We start from the raw sequence: 26086 nt of genomic DNA, 5'->3' as shown, positions 1-26086 counted from the left end.
TCCACGTTATCTTCATCAATAGCTCAGCTCTTCGAATCTTTAGAAGACGATTTCCCCATGTTTTATTCACAACTCTGCAACTTTCTGTATTTGCCTTTGATATTTTATCGTCACTATGGTTAAATGGACAATTACGTATTATTTCATGATGACGATCCCATTTAGTCAAGTGTCTAAAACCTTCTGACGTTTTTGACAACCCCCAGCTCAAATTCTAAATGAAGTCTTTCTGACCTTGATCTATCTCTGAAATTTTTCCGAGGGCCACTGGAACATGTCCAAAGATTTGTTCTCTCTTCTTATAAAAAGAGATATAAAACTAATTAGGCTTATTTGCTGTGTTAAATTACATGGGAAGCACTGTCAGACAAGTGATACTATACCTTCTTCAGATTATATTTGTATAGATATATTATTAACGTAAGTGTTCCAGAAATTGTATAAAACTCCTAGAAATCGGATATATCCTGGAATAACGTTATGGTTTGTAATTCCAGTTAGTATCTACACTGCTGTATGTCACAGAAATAACCAAATTTCCTTGTCAGAAGCATTACAACGAACTCTCGTCAGAGCTGTAACAATGGCCATTTTTAAGCCTTTTTGTCACTTAGAGAAGCTATGGTTTGACTCGGATCCTTTTGCAAATGTGCTTCATGTTCAGAGATTCAGGGAAAGGACTCTGACAAGTACTCCAGAGAACAGGTTTCTAATAACTTTCAGATCATAAAACTGAACTGGGCAAGAACTTCCGAACTAATAAAAAAGGAGGATTCAAACAGATCAGGAATGAATAACATGCGGTTTAATGAACTGATGACTACTTTTTTTACTGCTGGTTCTTTAATGTTTGGTTTTTTCCAGATTTAAGCTATCTATGTTTTTTCTTTTCTCCTAAGCTATCTATGATTGACAGCAATTTGGTGAACTATACATTTATGAGAATTGAAACTTACTCCAGAATTCAGAAACTTAGTGTTCTTTCATGGAAACAGTTGTTTTGTTTTGTTTTTGCATAAGCATCTGTTCTCATTGTATTAGGACACAGTTGGAAGCATGGTTGTATTACCAAGGCTTTGACTGGAGTGTCATATTTGAAAATAATACGCATAAAATCAGGTATGACCAGACAACTTTAAGGAACTAAGGTTGACTTTATGGAACCAATAAAGCCCCTTGGAAAGGAAAAATGGACCTGTAACCTTGCTTATAGGATTTTGGACAGCCTTACCAGGTGAGTAAGGCAGGTCCCTTACCTTGGCCGGCTCATGATCTTCGAGAAGACAGGAATTCATCTAAATCTGTATAATAACCTTACCCTTGTTTACTGTGCTTTTCCTGATAACCTCTCCTAACTGGCTCCCCCCGCCCCTTTTCTTTTGTCTTTTGCTGGAGATGGTGTTTAAGGTGGGAAGAGGCAAAATTATTTTCCATTCCCTACCTCTTCTTCTTCTTAATGTATGTATAACAACACAAGCAATTATAGATACCACTCCATAACTCAGGGAAACTTTTTTTTTTTTTTTTTTTACGGTGTTCAGTAGAATTCATCCCGTCTTACTACTTGAAGGAAACCACCCTTTCTAGATGGGAGTCGGTGCTTTATGTGGGCCTTCAGTACCAAACCACCGAGGCTCCCTCTGTGAGGTAAGTCACCCTCTCCTGACTTACAGAAAACCAAACCAGGAGGAATTGATTTAAAAAAAACCCCAAACCCGCTTCTGAGAGACTGTCTGATAAGAACTTCAAATTAATCTGTCTTTTATACCAGTGTTACTTATTCTTTCCATTTGTTTTCATAGCCATGCCTTTGAGAAAAATGAGCTCTTGATAAGGAGAAAGTAGACCCTGTTACAATATGGACACGTAGATATGTAACTATCTAAAAACAAGTCAAGCCCACCACGAGCCTTAATGTGTATCTGTGTTCCTTCCTTTTTCTGGACTAAAACTGATCCCTACCTTGGCTTGAGTGAAACTCCCGAGAAAGCTGAAGGGACGGGACCTGTCAATGATTTACCTTGTGGAGTCGGCTTCTCCCATTGACAGACCTGGGCCAAACAGACCCTTTGTCAACACCACGTTCTTCCTTCCGCCAACAAGCCAAACCTCTAGGATCGTCTCCTTGCCTTCATTTCTTGAGAACCTGGCTCCTGCCAACTGAAAATGCTCCCTCTGATGTCAGTGATGACCTCTGTGATGTCACCAATGGCCGCTGCTCACACCTCATCCTTCTTGGCCGGATGGCAGTACTTAGTAGCACTGGTCCCTTCCTTTTTTGTCCAACATGCTTTCCTAGACTTTGAGGACACAGCTCACCTACTGGTTTCCCTCCTGAGTCCCTGCTCGACTGTCTTCCTCTGGCCACTAACTATACCTCCAGGCTGGGGCAACTGACATAAAGCTCGTCTTCCCAGGCCCATGCCTGTCCTCCTCCTGTCTGAACAAGCCTGCAGTGATCTTGACAAAGGTGAATCAGGTCCGGCTGCCGCTCTCCCATGGGTCTCACCATGGTGACCGAGCTCCTCCTCTGGGCCCTGCCTGCCTCTCCAGCTTTCTTCTTACCCTGGATCCTTTCACCTGTGTGTGCCAGCTACATCTGTATTTAAATTCCTTTTGAAGATTTAACTCGGCCACGACTGTTAACAAGGTTTCCCAGCTTCTCATTTATCAAGGGGGACAAAGAAGTACCTACCTCCTAGGGTCATTTGAATGACAGAGTGAATAAATCAGAGTAAAGCACTTAGGACGGTGCAGGCTGGCAGCACAAGCTATTCGTGTTAACTCAGTATCACAGTTTCACCTGTGTCTGCCTAGAGTCTGTTTTCAACACGGTCCCCAGAATAAGCCCTTAAAGAAAAAGCCAAATCACTTCCTGACTCTGCTTAGCACCAACTAATAGATATTCCTCTCAAAATCAGACGTCTGCACTCTGGTTACCTACTACCTCTTTGACCTCATCTCCCACACTGTCTCCCCCAGGTCCCCTTACAAGATTCAAGCTACATTTACCTCCTTGCTGTAACTTACACAGGCCAAGCACACTCCTGTTTCAGTTGTGGTTCCTTCTACCTGGAAAGCACTTTTTCCGGTTATTGACATGGCTTACTCTCTTGTATCCTTCAGGTCCTACAAAAACCACCCACCATCGAGAATCCTCTATCTAGGCACTATTGACATTTTGAGCCAGATCTTTGTCTTGGGGGATGCTTAGCAGCGTCTCTGGTCTCTAACTGCTGGATGCCACAGTCCCCCACTGCCCAGCTGTGATAATGAACAACATTCCCAGACACTGACAAGTGGCCCCCCTGGGAGGCAGAACGGGTACACTCCAAAATAAAACCACCCCACAGGCTTTTCCTCCTAATGTATCCTAGGAATTTTTCCACAGCATGACATACAGATTTACCACACTCTTTTGAACAGCTACAGATTCAAGTGCATTTTCCTGTTACCTTACTGGGGTTTATTAGGTTCGTTCTTTCCCATTTTTCGCTAGTACAAACAATGCTGCAACACACACATTCTAGTACCCAAGGCAAGTGTGCCTACCAAGGAACTGCTGGGACAGAGCGATCTATGTTTGTAATTCTGACACATCCAGATTCCTGCACTGGCCTGGAAGCAAGGCTGCTATAAGCGAGCTCCTTGAGAAACTGTGCTCACCTTCACCTGGGCACCCCAGAGCTCTGTAGAGCCTGAGGTCACCCCAGAAGCCTCAATGTCTGCCAATTGCGAGAAGAGACCCCTGCCTCGTCCATGCAGGCAGTTCTCTCTCTCTCTGATTCTTCCCATCACATTTGAGAGTCTGTGAGTGAAAAGCATACCTATGCTCCATCACTTTGGTTCTGGGAACTTCTTTCCAGAACTGAGTCAGTTCTGCTGGGCCCGTGCCAGATGACTGTTCCATTTCTGCAGCCATTATCAGAAAACGGTCTTGGGCAGAGACTGTTAAACCTGCATTCCAAAAGGATAACTTATTATATTAACTTATTATATAAACAAGAACCTTTACAAAGGGTTGGACACAGGGTTTAAGGCATTATATTCTTGAACACAATGGAAAAATAGTATGGAAGTACCTTAAAGAAAATATTTTTCTAAAAAGGGGGACTTTCTAAAAAATTCAATTTAAACTGGCATCAGTTTCAACAAACAACTTTAGGGGCACCTGGGGGGGTCAGTTGGATAAGCATCTGCCTTTGGCTCAGGTCACGATCTCAGGGTCCTGGGATCGAGTCCTGCACTGGGCTCTCTGTTTCTCCCTCTCTACCTGCTGCTCCCCCTGCTTACGCTTATTCTGTCAGAGAAATAAAATAATTACAAAAATTTTAACGAGACCCATGGACCTATCTCATTTTACACATGAGAAAATAGATGCCTAGAGTGCAATGAGGTGACTTCTAGATTCTAGTCTGGCTCTACTGATCCCCACCCGGCCCAGGTACCCCCCAGCACACCCTCTGAGGCCATCGAGCCACCACTCACCCCCGTGGGGAGACACAACTATATCAACTGATGCGCCAGGGTCACAGCTGCTGTTGCTCGGCTTGACTCTGTATTTTTCTGGAGCAGTTGTTCTCACCTGTTTGTAATTACAATTATATTTACAATTATACATTTATAATTACAATTGTATTTTTACAATTATACTAGTCCTATAGTAACTAGTAACATAAGAAAAGTGCTTCTTGGGGATAAATGGCTTAAAAATGAGATGGAAAAAGTTAACAGTTAATAAAGTCTACAAAACAACCACGGTGGTTAGGCATAGAATGTATCTTTCCCCATCAACAGGAAAACAGTATCTCAATCTAGTCTCACTTAGCCTTCCTTTTAAATAAAAAAAAAATCTATGAAATATCTTGTGTCTAGTGATTTCTTAACTTTAATGCAAATTAAAAATTTTAAAAACCTGTGGATCAGGACAAGTTTTAATAGCATTCGTACATTAAAACACATTAGATATTCAAAGAACATCCAGAACATCTTAGTGGTTAAATTAAAAAGATTTAAGGAAATAACACTTACATTATGGGGCAGTGGTAAACTCAATCATTGGGTTAGTATCTAGTATAAAGTACATTCCAAACTATATCACACTCGGGGGAAAATGCACTTTTGATTTTATAGTTTTATTTTTCACCATTAATATGAATTATCTATATAGTGAGTGATCTTCCTTGGCTTTTTATTTACCACAAACATTAAGGCCTGGAATTAATTTGGACATTAGCCTATTACAGCTCATTAAAGACTGACATACAGATCCCGGGGAAAACTGTAGATAAGCTATGCCATGTGGTTAAAACTAGAAGGCAGTATAACATGCCTACAAATGTCATAAAAACACTGTGCAAATTAAAAAATTCTCAACTGTTCAATTAAAATGTCTGAAATCACTTCCCAGATCAGATTTCCCCATAGAATTTATATCTTTCTGATATTTACCTTAAAAGCCACGATGTTTTTTGTTACATTTGTCAACACTATTAAAGTTTTCTTCTCTCCAGATTCTGTACTTCCAAAATACAGTTCTTCTGCTGGGCTAGGTGGTGACAAAAATATAAGGCATTTGTATTATTCAGAACAAATGACAATCTAATCATTAGCTGGAAGGAAAGTATTTGGTTAATATTTGCTGCTCATTTGTATAAAGAGATTTCATCAAGAAAGAAAAGATTACAAAGCAACTACCTGATATAGTTTGTGTTATACTTTATGGTTTCCCCCAAGAATCAAAAGCAAACTAGGAAAAGGAAAGGAGAGAGAATTAGGAATATTCTAAATTAGCCTATAATCAGCACTATTTTAAGGTGCATTTAAATTCTTCGGAAGGTTACAGATAATTAAAACAAGAAACTGCTGTTGCAACTTTAATTACAAAGAGATTAGATGGGGGCATAATTTTATACACCAACAGAGAAAAGTGTAACCTAAAACGGAAGATCATTAGAGATGTATTTAAGTCACAGAACAATTCCTTATGTAATTCCTTAATAAAAACAGCTTTTTCTAAGTATTATGGAATATGAAAAACAAAAATAAAATTTGGGGTGGGAAGTATTGGTTAAGCAGTAAAATCAGTGAACCTCAAAATGCAAATTTTACTATTACTGGCCCTGGTAGTACTCACGACCTAAAAGGAAAACTAAAAGACCGAAGCAAACTTTGTGTAGTTTAATTACATTAGTCATAATGTACAGGTGCCTCCAAACAATGGGCAGAGCTGTTTTTTTGTTTTAGATAAAAAGGTGACTTCTTCAGACTGGCCTTCACTTCGAACTATATATTTAAGTAGATTTGTTTTTATCAGGAATGTCTACATAGATCAGAGCCATTCATCTGGAGGACACACATTTTTAAAGACGTGCTTTCCGAGGAGGGCTCTGCCCAACTCCGGACAAGACGAATCAGCATGGTGGCTGGCTTCCTTTTAGAACCCAATCAGAAATAGACCACAGAAAAGAGAAGGTCATGAATCTCAAAACCGCTCTCAGTAACCAGCTCAAAAGCCTTGAGACATGGCAGGGAGACGGACGTTGGTGGAGGTCGGTCCGTGTGCCTGTGTAGGAGCAGTGCTGCGACCTGCGGCCCTGCTCTGGCTCTACTCTGGCTTTCTCCCTAGGCAGCTCTTCCAGCCAACCCTTCACACCGGTGAGCTGAGACCTGTGGTTTTGACAGGCTTCCCATGAAAAAACAGTGTGTAATTTCTCAACCAGTAAAGGGAAGAATGGAAAACAAACTTCACAGGGGGGAAACCGGCAAAGAAAAACCATGACCAGCAGAATATGCATATGTTGTCCCCCTCCTCGGCACTCCCCATAAACACACATAGATGGTAGAGATAAATCCAAATGTAACAGTAATCAAAAATGTGTAAACAAACCAGACTTCTCAACTAGAATTTTAGGATTTTAAAAAGTCTAGCTGTACTGTTCGTAGGAGTCAACCTTAAAACACAGAGATTTCAAGTATGGGATGGGAAATGATACATTAGATCATCACTAAGAAAAGTTGGTTATAGCAGTATTAACATAAAGCCATACAGACTTACCAACGAAAAGAATCAGTAGTGAGAAAGAGATCTTTACATAATGGTTAATTACAAACAACCCTGAATCTTAGGTTGAATAACCCAGAAACAAAAATAGAGACGTACTGAAATCCGGCTTTGGTAAAACACCTATTTTTCTAGTTCAGCTTTAGCTTTTAGAAGGTCAAACTGATAAATGCTCAGTTCAATGCCATTTCTGGCATCCTTGAACTTATACAAGCCAAAAGGACCAGTAAAATGAGACAAAATATGTGTCATTCAGATTAACTATTAATATATGAATATTCATTTTTATTACCTGGTATGAAATGAGGACCCTTTAAATACATTTAATGGAATAAATAACAAAAAGGTAGCTAGAATATCTACGATGACTGGAAACCAAGGTGAGTCTTTGGATAACTTTTAATTTTGTATTTCCACAGTTTGAAAAACAGTACAGGAGTTTTCTTAATTTTGCAGTTCCTTCAAGATAATCAAGACAGGTTATAAAAGCATAGCTAATAAAATCAACTATGATTACCTGATGTGTAATAAAGGCCCTTTAAACACACTCAATGGTTTTTTGAAAGCTTTCATTTTGGAATCAACCTTTTCATTTTCTTCTGCTTTGGAAGTATGTTCAGTTAGGTTAATCTAAAGACCAAAATAAAAAGAAGAAAGAAAAGATAAAAAATTTAGTTTCATCCTGATAGCTGGGAAGTTCATTAGCTCAAAAAGTAAACATTACGGTGATTCAATCCAAATTACAATCTTTAACATAAGTTTAGTACACCTAAATTATGTATTTACCATATATTAACATGACCGTGAACATGTATTTGAAAGCATAGTTAAATAAGTCGCTACAGAAAATATAACATGGTCTTTCCCTTATAGTCTTTCAATTGGCTCTAAGTTATAACATGTTTATCCCTCTTACCAAGCCCCTGATGACTCAAAAAGATAACTAAGTGCCCTTTCAAAACAGAAATAGAGGAAATAGAAGGTTTTAAACTGATTTCTAGCCCAGCGAGGGGTACTGAGGACACGTATCACAATGAGCACTGGGTGTTACACGCCAACAATGAATCACGGAACACTACATCAAAAACTAATGAAGTATTGGATGGTGACTAACATAGTAAAAAAAATAATGAATTACTTTGACTTTATCTCAGATAAATCAAAAATATTTTCAATAAAACTTCCTTCAAAGTACATTTTGTCAATTCTTATACAAATGCATGAAATCAGCCTTTTTTTTTTTTTTTAAAGATTTTATTTATTTGACAGAGAGGGAGACAGTGAGAGAGGGAACACAAGCAGGAGAAGCGGGAGAGGGAGAAGCAGGCTTCCCACTGAGCAGGGAGTCCCATGCGGGGCTCGATCCCAGGACCTTGGGATCATGACCTGAGCTAAAGGCAGATGCTTCATGACTGAGCCACCCAGGCGCCCCTGAAAGCAGCCTTTTGAACCACCAAAGTGACACTACTGGTTAGCTAGTACCATCCTTCCTCTTTTTTACAAAGATGTGGAAGGACAGCAAGTTAAATGAATTACTCACAATCATGTACCTAACTAGTTCTAGATTGGTGGACAGGACGCAGGTTTTGTAACCATTGTGTTCTTAGAATTACCTTTTTTAGAAGAGTTGTTTGTTCTTCATTAGAAACTGTTTCCAAGGTTTCTTTGCCATCACTTTCTAGGTCTTCTTTACTTGAAGCTTCATCCTCACTGGCAATAGGCCCATTTTCACACAATGGTGTCTGGAAGTCATCATCCACTAGTGGGGGATAGCTATACTTGAAAGGATCCTAAGAGAAAGGAATTTTATAACAGCCTGCTAAGAGGTGGGTAGAGAAAGAATTCTTTAAGTAAAATTAAAATCCATTCTCCTGGCCAAAAAAAAAAAAAAAAAACCCACCAGAAAAGAAAACCAGACTTAATTAGTGAAATTTTTAAAAAAGGAAGCATTTCCCAACACAAAGGGAAAGAGCAGTTAAGCAGTGTGGACAAGTGGCTAGCCATCTGTGAAAGCATCGAGTTGGATCTTTAGCTCATTCTTCGCACCAGAAGATTTTCAGATGGATTAAAAACTTGGAAGTGTGTATTTTTTTTATATTTATTTGTCTTTAGTAATCTCTACCCTCAACATGGGGCTCAAGCCCATGACCTTGAGATCAAGAGTAGCACACTCATCCGATGAACTAGCCAGGCACTCCAAAAGTGTGTATTTTTTAAAACCCATGTAAGCTTTAAAAAAAACAAAAACAAAAAAATCTCCAGAACAACACACAGGCTTAAAAAAAAGAAAACAAAACACAAAACCTAAGTAACGAAGACCTTTCTAATCATAGCACAAAACCTAGCAGGCATAAAAATATTAATAAAAATGGAGCACGCTAAAATGAAACATCTCTGAATTGCAAAAAGTAAAACCCAGCAATCAACCAGCCACCCACAACCCTCTGCCAAGAAAACCCCCTAAAAAGCGAAGTTTGTTTCTTTAAAGCCACAACTGGGAAAATTATGTACCACATGTATCAGAAACAAGACAGCTTTTGTTAATACATACAAATCGAGGAGAAAAGAGTCCTAACAGAACAAAAAATAAAGGAATGATACAGAGTTCATAGAAAAAGAACAGACTACGCTTTTAAATTAGAAAAAATGCTCAACACCACTTACAATAACAGGAATGCAAAGCCACAATATTTTGCACCCAAGACTGGCAAAGATTACAAAAATGAGAGTATGTGATGTTGGCACGGAAGTCGTTCAAGCATTGCCACACACTATTGGGAAGTGAGCACAATCTCTTTAGAGGGAAACTGGCAACAGATAACAAAATTTAAACTACGAATACCCATTGACCTGATGATTTTACCTCTAGGAGTTCATCTTCTACTTACACTGCTGTACCCATGTACCAAGGGTTATTTACAAGGATAGTCACTGCAGCACCATTAATAATGGCAAGGTTAGGAAACAACGACCAGTCCCTTAAAAGAGAACTGATTAAAATATATTATGTTACATCCGTGTAATGGAATAGTCTGTAGTGGTTTAAAGAACGAGACCTCTAAGAATCAGTATGGTATAGCCTGACGAGAAATGATGTGGTGAAACCAGTAAAAACAACATACATGAAAAAATAAAATGGACAGAATATCTCCAGGAGACAAAACCTGGAAAACAGTGACTGCCTGACTTTGGAGAGTGGCAGTGGGGAGTAACGTGGGGAGGGAGACATGCTTTTCACTACACTGTCGTACTTTTCAGTCTTTTGGTACTGTCTGCTTTTTAAAAAATGGTGTATATGTATTACTTTGGGGAAAAATTAGTCCTAAAAAACTACACCATTAATGACAGAAAAGGGAGATATTTTCTACCCCTAAAAATACTTTTCACTAGATGCCATTAATTTTAAGGTACAAGAATTCTATGGGCAAATTATTAAAAACAAATCAGTCAACTAGCTCATTTAACTAAAGGTAGTACCTGAAATGAACCATACTGTGTTGTGCTATTAAGATGTAAAATACAAAGCCTCAAAATAGGAAAGTTGCAAATTTCAAAGTAAAAATATTGGTTCAAGTTTTTTCTAATCAAAGAAAACAAAAGGACATACCAAAACTTTCTATCTTGCTAGTCACTTGATTCTGGTTGGATACAATTATACCAGGTAAGAGAGTGTATGTAGTAGATTGTAAAAATCAAACAACTGAAATATTATCAATCAAGTTAACCCAAAGCACACCAAATCCACAGGCTTTCATAGTTTAGAAGAAAAATCATTATCACCGTTTGTTTCACCGTTATGTAGTATTAAAAATGTAACATACACCTACTTATTCCTGGTCTCTTATTTGTAAGTAGCAAAACCATTTCAAAAAACTTGTTAATATATATGATCTTTTAAATTAAAAAGACTGTTCGACAGTAAACAAATGGAAGCAAACTAAAGGCATGTGAAAAAAATTCAGTAATTCATGGTTACCGATTAAATAATTTATGGTTCATCTCTAGATACAGGAATACTATGTCACCATAAACAAGAGTAAAACAGCTTGTCATATTGACATGGAATGATCTCTAAGACATGTTGTAAAGAAAAAAGGAGGATGCACAATGGTGTAAAAATACACTACTTGTTTAAAAGAGATGGGAGGGAGGAAGAATTACATACATCTTTGCTTATATGTATTACGTATATCCTGCATTGCTTACATGGGCGATACAGATTCATGGAAATATAAGACATGGAACTGGGCAGAGGAAGAGAGTGATTGGGATAGCAGTAGAAAGCCTTTCTATGGAATATTGTTTGAGTATTTGTACTGAATACCAAATACTTTTCAGAGTAGAACCATGTAAATACAGAACGTACTCAAAAATGAAAACAGAACTTGAAAACTTACATAAAAATGTCTATATTGGTGTTATTTTGGAATATCTATGATCTTTCTCTGGATGTTAGGATACTGCTTCTTTTTCCTTAAGGAAGGAATGTGCCAATGGCAGCCTAATGCACCATGATGCAGTCTTATTTTAGAAACACATTTCAAGGACGATACTTACAGTCCCACCCATGTGGGGAGGCAGGTACTCCACACTGACATAGTCCTGGACATCACTTTTACTGGTAAACTTCAACAAACTCACTGCTTCCGGACCAAGCCAGGATTTCACAATTTTGAAAGCAGCTAAAGAAAAAACAGTCGCTTCATTAAATTCATTCTCTTTCTCAATCTACTGCATGTGCTAATGTAGGTCTTCTGAAATTAGTTTGGGCAAAACTCTGTTAATATGTATCTTTCCATGGTATGATAATTAACATTCACTAATCCCTGCAGGCATTTACATTGTGACTGTTACGGGTTTCAAGCGTTCCAGGAAGATCCAGGAAGATGAAATTACCTTGATGTGCATCAAGAAACTTATCAAGGTTCTGGCCTCTGTACAAATCTGTCAATGATCCCCACTACTAAGATTCTCAGACACGGAATCAAATAGCACTGTGGTTTGAGGAATAACTGCACAACAGAATGGAAAGAGTAATTTTTCCTTATATTCCTGATCAACCCCCAACCTGAAAAACCTTCCCAAATGGGAAGTCAACAAGAGAAGGAAGTAGCCCTCCTCATGGGTTTGAGCTAAACTCAGACTTCATCCTAACCCTAAACTTCTTGGCCTTTCTCCCAAGCCCTGTAGCTTATATAACTGTGAGGATCCTATTTCTGGGATCCACAAGAATACACCATTATCAAACACAGCTGTTTAGTAATAACAATCTTGTTCTTTCATGCTATTCTAATTTATACTTAATTTCTTTAAACCTCGTTTCCATTCTGACATTCTAAACACATTTTAAAGAAATTAAAAGAAGAATCCTGCATTAATTTGCAAAAGCATCAATGAAAAAAATGAGGAAATAAAACAGTATGATAAAAATTAAATAGTGGTTCAGAAAACTGCATTTTTACTTTGGCTAATTATGCTTAAATTTTACATAAGATTTACATTTTCATTAATTTCAATTTTAAAAGTCTGTGAGTTGACATGTTGGAAGCTCTGCTACTTGAATTAACCAAAGTGCTAAATCTAATTTTTTATAACAGCTTTGTTGAGATATAATTTACATATCATAAAATTCACCCTTTTAAAGTATGCCCATCAAAGGTTTTTAGTATATTCAGAGGGTTGTATAACCATCACCACAATCTAATTTTGGAACATGTTTCTAACACCAAAAAGAAACCCCTGCCTATAAGCAATCTCTCCTTATCCTCCCTACCCCATTCCCTGGCAACCACTAATCTACTTTCTGGATTTGCCTATTTTGGATATTCCATATAAATGCCATCATACAACAGGTGGGGCTTTTTTACTAGCTTTGTTCACTCAGCATGCTTTCAAGGGTCATCGATAATGTTGCATGTATCAATATTTAATTCCTTTTTATGGCTGAATAATTTCCCATTTTATGGATCTACAACATTTGTTTATCTATTCATCAACTGATAAACATTTCAGTAGTTTCCATTTTTTACTGTTATGGCTGGTACTGCTATGAAAATCTGTGTACAAGTTTTGATGTAGACATATCTGTTCAATTCTCTTGGGAATATACTTACAAATGGAATTGCAGGATTATACAGTAATTCTATCTAACTTTTTGAGGAACTGCCAAACTCCTTTCCAGAGTGGCTGCACCATTTTACATTCTCACCAGTAACGTATGAGGATTCCAATTTCTCCATATCCTCAACACCTGTTACTGATGTTTTGATTAGACTCACCCTAGCTGGTATGAAGTAATACCTCATTTGGTTTTGACTTGTAGTTCTCTAATAACTAATGATGTTGAGCATCTTTTTATGTGTTTATTGCCCATTTGCATATCTTCTTTGGAAAAATGTCTATTCTAATCTTTTGTCCCTTTTAATTGGGCCATTTGTCTTTTTATTGTTGTGCTGTAAAAGCTACTTATATATTCTAGATGTAAGTCCCCTATCAGATGCAGGATTTATAAATATTTTATTCTATTCTGAGGGTTGTATTTTCACCTTTTGGATGGTGTCCTTTGGAGTACACAATTTTAAATTTAATGAAGTCCAGTCTATCTGTTCTTTTGTTGCTTGTGCTTTTTTGGTGTCGTATCAAGAAACCACTGCCTAATCCAAGGCCACAAAGATTTACTCCTATGGTTTCTTCTGAGTTTTGTAATTCTAACCCTTACGTTCAGGTCTCTGATCCACTTTGAGCTTCTTTTTGCATATGAAGGGAGGCAGAGATCTAACTTCATTCTTTTGAATATGGATATTCAATTATCCAGTATCATTCATTAAAGAGACTATTCTTTCTCGAGAGATCTTGGAAGACAGTGGCAGAGTAGAAGAAGCCTAAGGCTTGCCTCGTCCCACAAATACAACTAGATAACTATCAAATCATCCTAAAATGCCCCAGAAACTTCTCTGAAGACTGGTAGAACAAACTCTACAAGTAAAGGTAGAGAAGAAGCCACACTGAAGAGGGTAGGCAATACAGAGACTTGGCTTGGGAAAGAAACAGATTATGGCTGCTACAGTGGGGATGGAGCCTTGGTCATGGAGAAGGGCAAGAGACAGACTAGCACACAGGGGCGCATGTGGGGACAACAAATCCCCCCTAGCAACTGGCTTGGAAAGCGAGAGGGCCTGAATTTCGTGAGGTCTTGCAATCAGTAGGGCTTAAAGCCTAGAGTTTAATTTTTTTTTAAAGATTTTATTTCTTTATTTGACAGAGAAAGACACAGCAAGAGAGGGAACACAAGCAGGGGGAGTGGGAGAGGGAGAAGCAGGCTTCCCATGGAGCAGGGAGCCTGATCTGGAGCTCAATCTCAGAACCCTGGGATCATGACCTGAGCCAAAGGCCGACGCTTAATGACTGTGCCATGCAGGTGCCCCAAAGCCTAGAGTTTTAAATGTCAGTGTGCTTGACTCTGAGAGAGCTCAGAGGACACTGGGGCTGCTCTTGGGGAGAGGGAAGGACCAAGAGCCCACTGATACACAGTGTGGAAACAGAGATCTCAAGAGTGCCCAGGGCACACAGTATGGAGGTTATTTGCTCACCTTGGGAGCATGTCCCAGACAGGCAGCATTCATGGAGAGACCCCTCAGGTAACAAAGAAACTGGCCGATACTATTTCACTTGCCCACCTCTCAGCATAAGCCCAGGGCCACCTGCAGGAACCAGCATAGCAGGGACACCTGCTACCTAACTTGCTTACACCCAAGCTCTTCCACACCCATACGCTCTAGAAGAAAGGCCCTTCCCAGTCACAGTTGCCTTAGCCCCAGGTCTGCAGGCCCCCTCTCCGAGAAGACTGGCCCAAACTCTTGCCAACACTGTGTCTCCTGAGCCAGGAGTTTTGTGAGGCCTCGGATCCTGTGGCAACACCAACAGGTCTCACTTCACAAACAGACCGGAGCCCATCTAGTTACAATGGGCCACATTCAGGCCAGGCACCAAACACTGCCCACAGCAGGCAAAGAGAGCCTCTGCAGATGACTGGCCTGAAGGATAAAGTGGGCAGGACACAAGAGTGGAGCCCACACAGCACACACTGGAGACACTCCCAGAAGTGCCAGCCCTGGAGAACAGGAGATACTACACAGCAGGCCACTACAGGACCTCTTCTTCACAAAGCCATTACCCTCAAGAATAGGAGATAGAGCTGCCTCTCCTAAGATACAGAAAAGGGCACAGAAGACGTGGAAATAAGGAGACAGAGGAATTTGCCCCAAATGAAGGAATAGGACAAGGCCCCAGCCAGAGATTTAAGTGAAACAGATATAAGTAACATGTCCAGTGGAGAATTTATTTTTATTTAATTATTTTTATTTTTAAAAAAGATTTATTTATTTTAGAGAGACAGTGTGAGCAGGGGTAGGAGCAGAGGGAGAGAGAGAGAGAGAGAGAATCCCAGCAGACTCCACGCCGAGCATGGAACCCAACAAGGCGCTTGATCCCATGACCTTGAGGCCACAATCCAAGCAGAAACCAAGAGTCAGATGCTCAACTGACTGAGCCATACAGGAGCCCTCTGATGGAGAATTTAAAGCAATGATCACAAGGATACTCACTGGACTTAAGAAAAGAGTGGAAGGCATCCATGAGACCATTATCACAGAGATAAGGAATAACAAAGCAGAGACAAAGGGCTCAATAAACAAAATGAGAAACACACTTGATAGAATGAACAATAGGCTGAAAGAAGCAAAGGAATGAATTAGTGACCTAGAAGACAGAAATGGAAAATAATCAAGATGAACAAAAGAGAAAAAAAAGAACTATGCAAAATGAGAACAGATTTAGGGAACTCAGTGGCTCTATCAAACATAGTTAACATTCATATTATAGGAGTCCCAGAAGAAGAATAAAGAGGAAGAGGGGCAGGGAATTTATTTGAAGAAACAGTGGCTGAAAACTTCCCTAATCTGGGAAGGAAAAAGATACTCAGATCCAGGTGGCACAGAGATCCCCTAACAAAATTAACAGAAGCAGATCCACATCAAGATATATTGTAGGGGTGCCTGGGTGGCTCCATCAGTTAAGCATTCAACTCTTAGTTTTGCTTCAGGTCATGATCTCAGGGTCATGAGACTAAGTCCCACATCAGGCTCTGCACTTTGCAGAGTCTGCTTGTCCCTCTTCCCCACTCTCAAATAAATAAAATCTTTAAAAAAAGACATATTTATAATTAAGATGGCAAAATATGGTTATTAAAGAAAAAATATAAAAAGTAGCAAGGCAAAAGAAAACAGTTACATACAAAGAGAACCCCATAAGGCTATCAGTGGATTTTTTAGCAGAAACTTTATAAGCCAGAAACGAATGGTATGATATATTCAAAATGCAAAATGGGAAAACCCTGAAGGCAAGAATACTCTATCCAGCAAGGCTATCATTCAGAATAGAAGGAGAAATAAAGAGCTTCCCAGACGAACAAAAACTAAAGGAGTCAAGACTGCTAATAACACAGCCCTGGGAGAAATATTAAAGGGGATCCTAAGTGGAAAGGAGAGACCAAAAGTGATAGTAAAAGGTAGGAAACACTGAAGCAGTAAAAATGAGTATTTCTGTAAGAAATCAGTCAAGGAATGCACAAAATAAAAGGATGTAAAATATGACACCCTACACTTAAAATGGGGGGATAGAGGAACAAAGAATGGGTTCAAACTTAAAAGACCATCAACTTAATATAGACTGCTATATGGAGAAAAGGTTATTTACATACAAACATAATGGTAACCACAAATCAAAAACCACTAATGCAAAAGAATAAAGACAAAGAAATCCAAGTATACCACTAAAGAAAATCAGCAAACCATGAAAGACAAAAAAAGGATTAGAGAAAATCTTCAGAAGCAACCACAAAACAAGTAATAAAATGGCAATAAATACATATCTATCAGTAATTACTATTATTAAATGGACTAAATGCTCCAATCAAAAGACTCAAGGTGACAGAATGAGTAAAAAGCAAGGGCCATGTATATGCTGCCTATAAGAGACTCATTTTAGATCTAAAGACACCTGCAGATTGAAAGTGAGGTGATGCAGAAATATTTATCATGCAAATGGTTGTCAAAAAAAAAAAAAGCCAGAGTAGCAATACTTATATTGGACAATCTTTGTTTTAAAGTCAAGTTTAACAAGAGACAAAGGAGGACACTAAATAATCACAAAGGAGGAAATAACAATTGGTAGAAATAACAATTGGAAGAAATAACAATTATAAATATTTATGCGCCCAGCGTGGGAGCACCCAAATACACAAAAAAGTTAATAAGAAACATAAAGGAATTAATCAATACAATAGTGTAAGACTTTAACACCCCTTTACATCAATGGACAGATCACTCAAACAGATAATAAACAAGGAAACAATGGCTTTGAGTGACACACTGGACCAGATGAATTGAACAGATATATTCAGAACATTCCATCCAAAGACAGCAGAATACACATTTTTTGTCAAATGCGCATGAAACAGTCTCCAGAACGGATCACATATTAGGCCACAAAACATGCCTCAACAAATTTAAAAAGATCAAAGTCATATTATGCATCTTTTCTGACCACAATGCTATGAAACCAGAAGTCAACCAGAGGAAAAAAATCTGGAAAGAGCACAAATACATGGAGGTCAAATAACATGATACTAAACAATGAATGGGTCAACCAGGAAATCAAAGAAATAAAGTATGTGGAAACAAATGAAAATGAAAACACAATGATTCAATACCTTTCGGATGCAGCAGAAACCGTTCTAAGAGGGAAGTTTATAGCCATACAGGCCCACCTCAAGAAGCAAAAAAATCACAAATAAACAACCTGACCTTACACCTAAAGGAGCTAGAAAAAGAACAATAAACAAAACCTAAAACCAACAGAAGGAAGGAAATAATAAAGATCAGAGCAGAAACAAATGATATAGAAACTAAAGCAGCAGAACAGATCAATGAAACCCGAAGCTGATTCTTGGAGAAAACCCATAAAATAGCCAGACTTATCAAAAAGAAAAGAGAAAGGACCCAAATAAATAAAATCACAAATAAAAGAGGAGAAATAACAACAAACACCACAGAAATAAACAATTATAAGAGAATATTATGAAAACTACATGTTAACAAATTGGACAACCCAGAAGAACATTCCTAGAAACATAAAAATGAACAAGCCTGAAACAGGAAGAAATAGAAAATGTGAACAGACCAATTATCAACAAAGAAATTGAATCAGTAATCAAAAAACTCCCAATAAACAAAAGTCTAGGACCAGACAGCTGCACAGGCAAATCCTACCAAACATTTAAAGAAGAGTTAATACATATTCTTCTCAACCTATTCCAAAAAACAGAAGGAAAACTTCCAAATTCATCCTATGAAGCCAGTACTTCCCCAGATACCAAAACCAGATAAAGATACCACAAAAGAGAGAACTACAGTCCAATATCTCTGATGAACATAGATGCAAAAATCCTTAACAAAACATTAGCAAACCAAATTCAACAATGCATTAAAAAAATCATTCACCACAATCAAGTGGGATTTATTCTTGGGTTGCAAGGGTGGTTCTATATTTGCAAATCAATGTGATACATCAATAAGAGAAAAGAACAGAACCATGTGATCATTTCAATAGATGCAGGAAAAGTGCTTGACAAGGTACAACATCCATTCATGATAAAAATCCTCAACACAGCAGGTTTAGAGAGAACACCTCAACATAATAAAGGCCATATTTGGAAAACCACAGCTAATATCATCCTCAGTGGGGAAGAGCCTTTCCCCTAAGGTTGGAAACAAGACAAGGATGTCCACTCTTACCACTTTTATTTGACAGAGTACTAGAAGCCCTAGCCACATGCAATCAGACATCTAAAAGAAATAAAAGGCATCCAAAGTGGCAAGGAAAAAGTAAAACTTTCACTATTTGCAGATGACATGATACTACATGTAGAAAACCTGAAAGACTCCACAAAAAACTGCTAGGACTAAGAAACGAATTCAGTAAAGTCACAGGATACAAAATCAACGTAGACAAATCTGTTGCAATTCATACACCAATAATGCATCAGCAGAAAGAGAAATTAAAGGTAACAATCCCATTTACAATTACACCAAAAATAATATGATAACTAGGAATAAGCTTAACCAAAGAGGTGAAAGACCTGTACCCTGAAAACTATAAAGACACTGATGGAAGAAATTCGAGACAACACAAAGAAATGGAAAGACATTCCATGCTCATGGATTGGAAGAAGTAGTATTGTTAAAATGTCTATACTACCCAAAGCAATCTACACAATTAATGCAATCTCTAATCAAAGTACCAACAGCATTTTTCACAGAACTAGAAAAAAAACTACATTTGTGTGGAATGACAAAAAGCCCTGAATAGCCAAAGCAATCTCAAAAAAGAAAAGTCAAAGGTGGAAGGCATCATAATTGCAGGCTTCAAGTTATATTACAAAGATACAGTGAACAAAACAGTATAGTGCTGGCATAAAAACACAAACACTGTTCAACAGAACAGAACAGAAAATTCAGAAATAAACCCATAATTATATGGTCAGTTAATCTTTGACAAACCAGGAAAGAATATCCAATGGGAAAAAGATGGTCTCTTCAACAAATGGTGCTGGGAAAACTGGATAGCTACATGCAGAAGAATGAAATGGGATCACTTTCTAACACCACACACAAGAATAAATTCAAAATGGATTAAAGACTTAAATGTGAGACTTGGAAGCACAAGAATCCTAGAATAGAGTACAGGCAGTTAACGTCTCTGACATTGTCTGTAACAACTTCTTTCTAGATAGGTCCTGTGGAGGCAAGGGAAAGAGAAGAAAAAATAAACTACTAAGACTACAGCCCCCCCCAAAAAATCTTCTTGAGAGTGAAGGAAACAATCAACAAAACTGAAAGGCAACGTAACGAATGGGAGAAGATATTTGCAAATGACATTATCTTTTTTTTTAAAGATTTATTTATTTGGGAGAGGGAGGAAGGAAGGGAAAGAATGTGTGACAGAACATGTGGGGGGAGGGGCAGAGGGAAAGGGAGAGAGAGAATTTCATGCAGACTCCCTGCTGAACATGGAGCCCAACTCGGGGCTTGATATCACGACCTGAGCTGAAATCAAGAGTTGGACACTTAACTAACTGAGCCACCCAGGCACCCTGCAAATGATGTATCTGATAAAGGGTTAGTATCCAAAATATATAAAGAACTTCTAAAACTCAACACCCAAAAAATAATCCAACTAAAAATGGGCAGAAGACATGAATAGACATTTCTCCAAAGAAGACATCCAGATGGCCAACTGACACATGAAAAGATGCCCATCATCACTCATCATCAGGGAAATGGAAATCAAAACTACAGTGAGACATCACTTCAAACCTGCCTCACTTCAAACCTGTCAGAATGGCTAAGATCAACAACACAAGAAACAACAGGTGTTGGCGAGGATGCAGAGAGAGGGGGAACCCTCATGCACCATTGGTGGGAATGCAAACGGGTGCAGCCACTGTAAAAAAAAAAAACGAAACCCAGTATGGAGGTTCTTCAAAAGGTTAAAAATAAAACTACACTATGATCCAGCAACTGCACTACTGGGTATTTACCCAAAGAATACAAAAATGCTAATTCAAAGGGATACATTCCCCCTTATGTTGATAGCAGCATTATTTACAACAGCCAAGTTATGGAAGCGGTCCAGGTGTCCATCAATTAATGAATGAATAGAGAACATGTGGTACATACACACCGGAATATTACGCAGCCGTGAGAAATAATTAAATCTTGCCATTTGCAATGACATGGATAGAGCTAGAAGAGTATTATGCTAAGTGAAGTGAGTCAGAGAAAGACAAATACTATATGATTTCACTCCTATGTGGAATTTAAGAAATAAATGAACAGGGACGCCTGGGTGGCTCAGTTGGTTAAGCAGCTGCCTTCGGCTCAGGTCATGGTCCCGGCGTCCTGGGATCGAGTCCCACATCGGGCTCCTTGCTCCGCAGGGAGCCTGCTTCTCCCTCTGTCACTCTGTCTGCCTGTGCTCGCTCTCTCTCTCTCTCTCTCTCTCTCTCTCTGACAAATAAATAAATAAAATCTTTAAAAAAAAAAAAAAGAAAGAAATGAACAAAGGGAAAAAAAAGAGAGTCAAATCAAGAAACAGATTCTTAATTACAGAGAACTGATGGTTACCAGAGGGGAAAGAGTGGGTTAAATAGGTGATGGGGATTAAGGTATGCACTTGTCATGATGAGCACTGCTTGATTAAAATAAAAACTTAAAAAAGACTGTTCTGTCTCCAGTGAAATGTCTTAGTACTACTGTCAAAAAAAGCAATTATTCATAAATATTAGGGTTTATTTCTCAATTCTTAACACTATTTTACTGATCTATATGTTTATCCTTGTCTATACCACATCTTAATTACTGTAGCTTTATACAGAGTTTTGAAACCAGAAGTGTCAGTTTTTTAATTTCATTGTTCTTTTTCAAGACTATCTTTACTACTCTTGGGTCTCCTGCACATCCATGTGCACTTAAGAACAAGCTTGTCAATTTCTGTAAAAAAAAAAAAAAAAAAAGGCAGTTGGGATTTTGACAGGGACTGCAGTGAATTGGTAGATCAATTCAGGAAGTACTGCCATCTTAACCATATTTCATCTTCCAGTCCATGAACAAGAGATGTCTGATTACCGAGGTCTTGAATTTCCTTCAGTGGTGTTTTGTAGTTTTCAATGTATGAGTCTTGAACTTCTTTTATTAATTTTTACTTCTAAGTATTTTATTCTTTGTGATGCTATTATAGATGGATTTTTTTTCCTAATTTCATTTTTGGATTATTCATTGCTAATGTGTAGAAATACAGTTGAGTCTGTATATTGATTTGTATCATGCCATCTTGTTGAACTTACTCGTTCTTCTAATAGGGATTTTTTTTTTGGTGTGTGTATTCCTTAAAATTGTCCATATACAAGACTATGTCACCTGCAAATATAAAAAGCATTACTTCTTTTCCAATATGGATGCCTTTTATTTCACTTTCTTGCCTAAGTGCCCTGGTAATGTAAGTGGTGAGAGCAGACTACTCTGTCTTGTTCCTGATCTTAGGGGGGGGAATCATTCCTTCTTTCATTGCTATGTATGATGTTAGCTCTGAGCTTCCACAGATGCAATTTTTATATAAATGCCCTTTATCAGGCTGAGAAAGTTCTCTTCTATATATTCAAGAATTAACTCTACCCAAAGAGAGGTCTGCCCTTTGCCCTCAGCTTTTGGAAGGTCATCTTCAGGCCTGACAGGAGTGTCCTTGTTTCCCTGAGGGCCTCGGGTCACACTGAAACAGTATGATTTAGGGTGGGGACTTTGGTCACACGGTATGAGTAGAGCTCTGGAGTGAATGGAGACTGACCTCAAGCATGTTATTAATCAGTCAGGTCTATGTAGTGGGCCCTAATACAAACTCTGAACTGCGGGTCTGGGTGAGCTTCCCTGGTTGGCAATGCTGGGAAACAAATGTGTTCCACATTTGGTACTTCCCTGCATTCCATCCTCTTTTTCTTCCCTTGGCTGATTCAAATCTGAATCCTTTTCCTGTAGTAAACCATAACTGTGAGTATTAACAGCTTTCAGTGAGGTCTATGAGTAATTCTAGTGGACTTGAGGGTGATTTGGGGAACCCCTTGAACTTACAGGTGGTGTCAGAAGTGAGAGTAGTCTTGCGTGGACAACTGTGGTCTCCCTAACTCTGCAGATATCACAACTCTTTGCACCTTTTATTCCTAGTTTCTTGAGTGCTTTTATCATGGGAATGTACTAGGTTTTGTCAAATGCTTTTCCTGTGTCTGAGATGATCACATGCTTTCTTTCCTCTAGTCTATGAATACGCTCAATAACATGGATTGATTTTCATATGTTGAACCAACTTTGCATTCCTGAGATAAATCCTGCTTGGTCATGGTGTATAATCCTTTTTATATGCTGCTAGGCTCAGTTAGTACTTTATTGTGGGTTGGTCCACCTGTATTCGTAAGGAATAATGGTCTCTAGTTTTCTTTTTCTGTGCTGTTACTAGAATATACTTGCCTCATGCAACGAGTTGGGGAGTGGTCCCTCTTCTATCTTGGAAGTTTGCCAAGGTTTCGTGTTGATTCTTCTTTATGTGTTTGCTAGAATTTACTGGTGAAGTCATTTAGGCCTGGACTTTTCTTTGTGGGAAGTTTTTTGATTACTAATTCAAGGTCTTTTGTTATATTTCTATTCAGATTTTTCTTGAATTATTTCTGTATGTTGTCTTTCTAGGAAGTTGTCCATTTCATCTATATCATCTAAGTTCTTGGCATACAAGCGTTTACAGTATTTCCTTATAAACCTTTTAATTTCTGTAAGGTCAGCAGTGATGTCTCTTATTTCATTCCTGGTTTTCATCACTGGAATCTTTTTGTCCTTTATCGGCTTAGCTAAAGTTTTGTCAATTTTATTTAACTTTTCAAAGAACCAAGGTTTAGTTTCACCGGTTTTCTCTACTGCTTTCTATATAACAATTGACTCTGGCAAACACAAATAAAAATGTACATTCTGAAAATAACATTAAATTTATGATCATGTTAAAGCTGGTAAAGAGTGTTTTTCCACTCTTTCAATGATTTTTTTTTAACCAAAAAATGTATCATGACTGTCTTATGGAAGGATAATGTGCCTACAGAGATTTGGAGTACATTTTAGATTCATCCCACTTTCTTCCTCAACACCAGAAGCCCTTGAGAAAATCTAGCCAATGCCTATGTTCTGTGACATGCCCATCTGTGGGTGACAAACTGAGGCATCCAGCTCTAGTTGTACCTGAATGGGCTGAACATCTTGACACTGTTTTTAGAGAAGGCTAATGCATGTCCTGTCCAGAACTGGGGGTAGAATGTCAACTGGGTTTGCTTAGGAACAGCCTTTGAGTGTTCTAGCTCCAGCCTCTTAAGAGGACACACCAAGTACAAGATAAACATTTTTTTAAACCACCACAGAAATATGACTAAATTGGAAAAAAGGAATCAGGTTTTGTTTTAGCAAATTATAAGTAATACACTCACCATTCATTATCCAAGGCATATCAAAGATCACCATCTTTGCTGAAAGACAAAAAAAGTTCATTGAATGTGATTTAGTACAATATAGTAGTATCACACTTATACCTGGTCTAGAAAAAGCTGGTGATCTAAACCTAACTAAAAACTGAGCTAGTTGACTCCATTCTAATTCAGTGAAGTGTGAGTGGTGCTTGAACCAAGTTAACTTCTCACACTGATGAGGGGCCCACCCAGAGCAGCTTTTTGGAAATGACCCCTGCCTTATCACTGTCCTTTGGCAAATAGTCTATTCTCTTGTTCAATTATTGCTTTTGCTGTTTGCAGAAAGGTATGAAAGAAAACAGTTAACTGGGTAAGTGGTGTCTTTGGATGTGGCATGTCTTATTAGTGCTGAAGCTCTGTGAACTTTAAAATGATTTCAATGTCTAATTTATTGGTTTTGATAATTTTCTAGAGATTATATTGTTAAACCACTTGCATATTTTCCCCTCACCCCAACTTTAATACACTATTATGTTTTTAAGAAACAGAATTTATACTTTTCTTCATTCTATAAGCCCCAGGAAGCCAATAATTCCCAAGTATACAGAAATATTATTTGCATATTTAGATGAAGACTTGAATAGCCCTATTAACAATTATGAGAAAGAACCAGAAATCACAAAGGAAGTTTTGATATCCAGTTCATTGTTCTACTCCAAATGAATCAAAATGTAATTTCATTCTGCTCTGAGCAGAGAACCTCCTGGAATGATTATACTAATGTAGGACAAATAAAGTATGTGTAAGAAATAAGGTTATCTTCACAGAGGTAGCCTGGTGCTTAAGACCTCAGTCTTCATCTATGATATGCCTAAAAAGACGTGGACTTAAGGTTTTATGAAATAATGGTTGTTTCATGACAGATTTTGAGGCATAATCAGTTTAAGATTCTACAAATTTAATGTCTGCAAAACTGCATTATGTAGGCAGGATATAGTCACACGATCTCTAGTTCATTGGAATGAATAGGGTTCTAATTCATCTTTATATAGACCTATGAATGTATTAATAGTTCTCTCAAAAGAATCTTAGATATGTTTTATAAGGTAATAATGATATCTATACTAGTTATAAATGGCTCTTCACAAACTTTTAGATATTTCAATAAACAAGTGGATATTTTATTTTCATTTTGTATATAAAAGGAACAAGCTAGTCATATGGGGTTGAGATTCCCTACTGGCCACTTGACTAGTACTACAAAACTTAATGAATCAGGGTACATGGTGGATCCAGGATGAATTCAGAGGGAACAGCGGATCCTTCAGGTTTCCCAACCAGACATTCTCTTTACCTAAAAAGGTTCATGAGTACGCCCTCTGAAGACATGAGAGCACAGCGGTAGTGATGGCACTGATTCTTGAGATCCATCATGCCTGCTCTCTGTTCCTTACTTCACAGGAATAATAATGTGAAAGCATGCTAAAGTAAGAGGAGTTAGGGATTTTAAGCTTTAATATCACCCAAGTCAGGAGTCGCAAAAGACCCTAATTGTGGTACTGGCCAGGGCTGTGCCCAGGCAGACCTGTGAGTTTCCATTTTCTGATATCCCTGTTGTCTTTCTTCTGCTTTTCTCAATTTTAGTCCACTGGAGTTAAAATATATGACTTTTTCTATGTGGGACAGCATCTTGACTTCTCCACTGGGAAACCGTCATATAAATCCAATAAATCAAAAATGAATACATAAGATTTAGGAGTTCTTCATTCAGGTAATTAATGCAAGAATCAATTAAAAATAAGCTCTAAGGGGCACCTAGGTGGCTCAGTCGTTAAGTGTCTGTCTTTGGCTCAGGTCATGATCCCAGAGTCCTGGGATCGAGCCCCGCATCAGGCTCCCTGCTCAGTGGAAGC

General features: G+C 38.2%; 1 protein-coding gene across 3 annotated transcripts in view; it reads right to left on the bottom strand.

Annotated features, from left to right (window-relative positions):
- The window catches only part of MOSPD2 (motile sperm domain containing 2), a 58953-nt gene that overhangs the window by 7269 nt on the left and 25598 nt on the right, over nt 1-26086 (bottom strand). For all 3 annotated transcript variants that reach the window (XM_080795803.1, XM_080795804.1, XM_080795805.1), the window contains exons 7-13: nt 24195-24233; nt 11621-11745; nt 8677-8853; nt 7581-7693; nt 5452-5548; nt 4489-4585; nt 3828-3957 (exon numbers count right to left, since the gene is read on the bottom strand). In XM_080795803.1, coding sequence (XP_080651929.1) covers nt 3828-3957; nt 4489-4585; nt 5452-5548; nt 7581-7693; nt 8677-8853; nt 11621-11745; nt 24195-24233 — 778 coding nt within the window. The remainder of the gene's footprint in view (nt 1-3827; nt 3958-4488; nt 4586-5451; nt 5549-7580; nt 7694-8676; nt 8854-11620; nt 11746-24194; nt 24234-26086) is intronic.

This window comes from Martes martes (assembly GCF_963455335.1).
Source record: "Martes martes genome assembly, chromosome: X".
Lineage (NCBI taxonomy): Eukaryota > Metazoa > Chordata > Mammalia > Carnivora > Mustelidae > Martes > Martes martes.
Note: the sequence above shows the minus strand (reverse complement) of the source record. Positions and strands in the feature narration are given on the sequence as shown.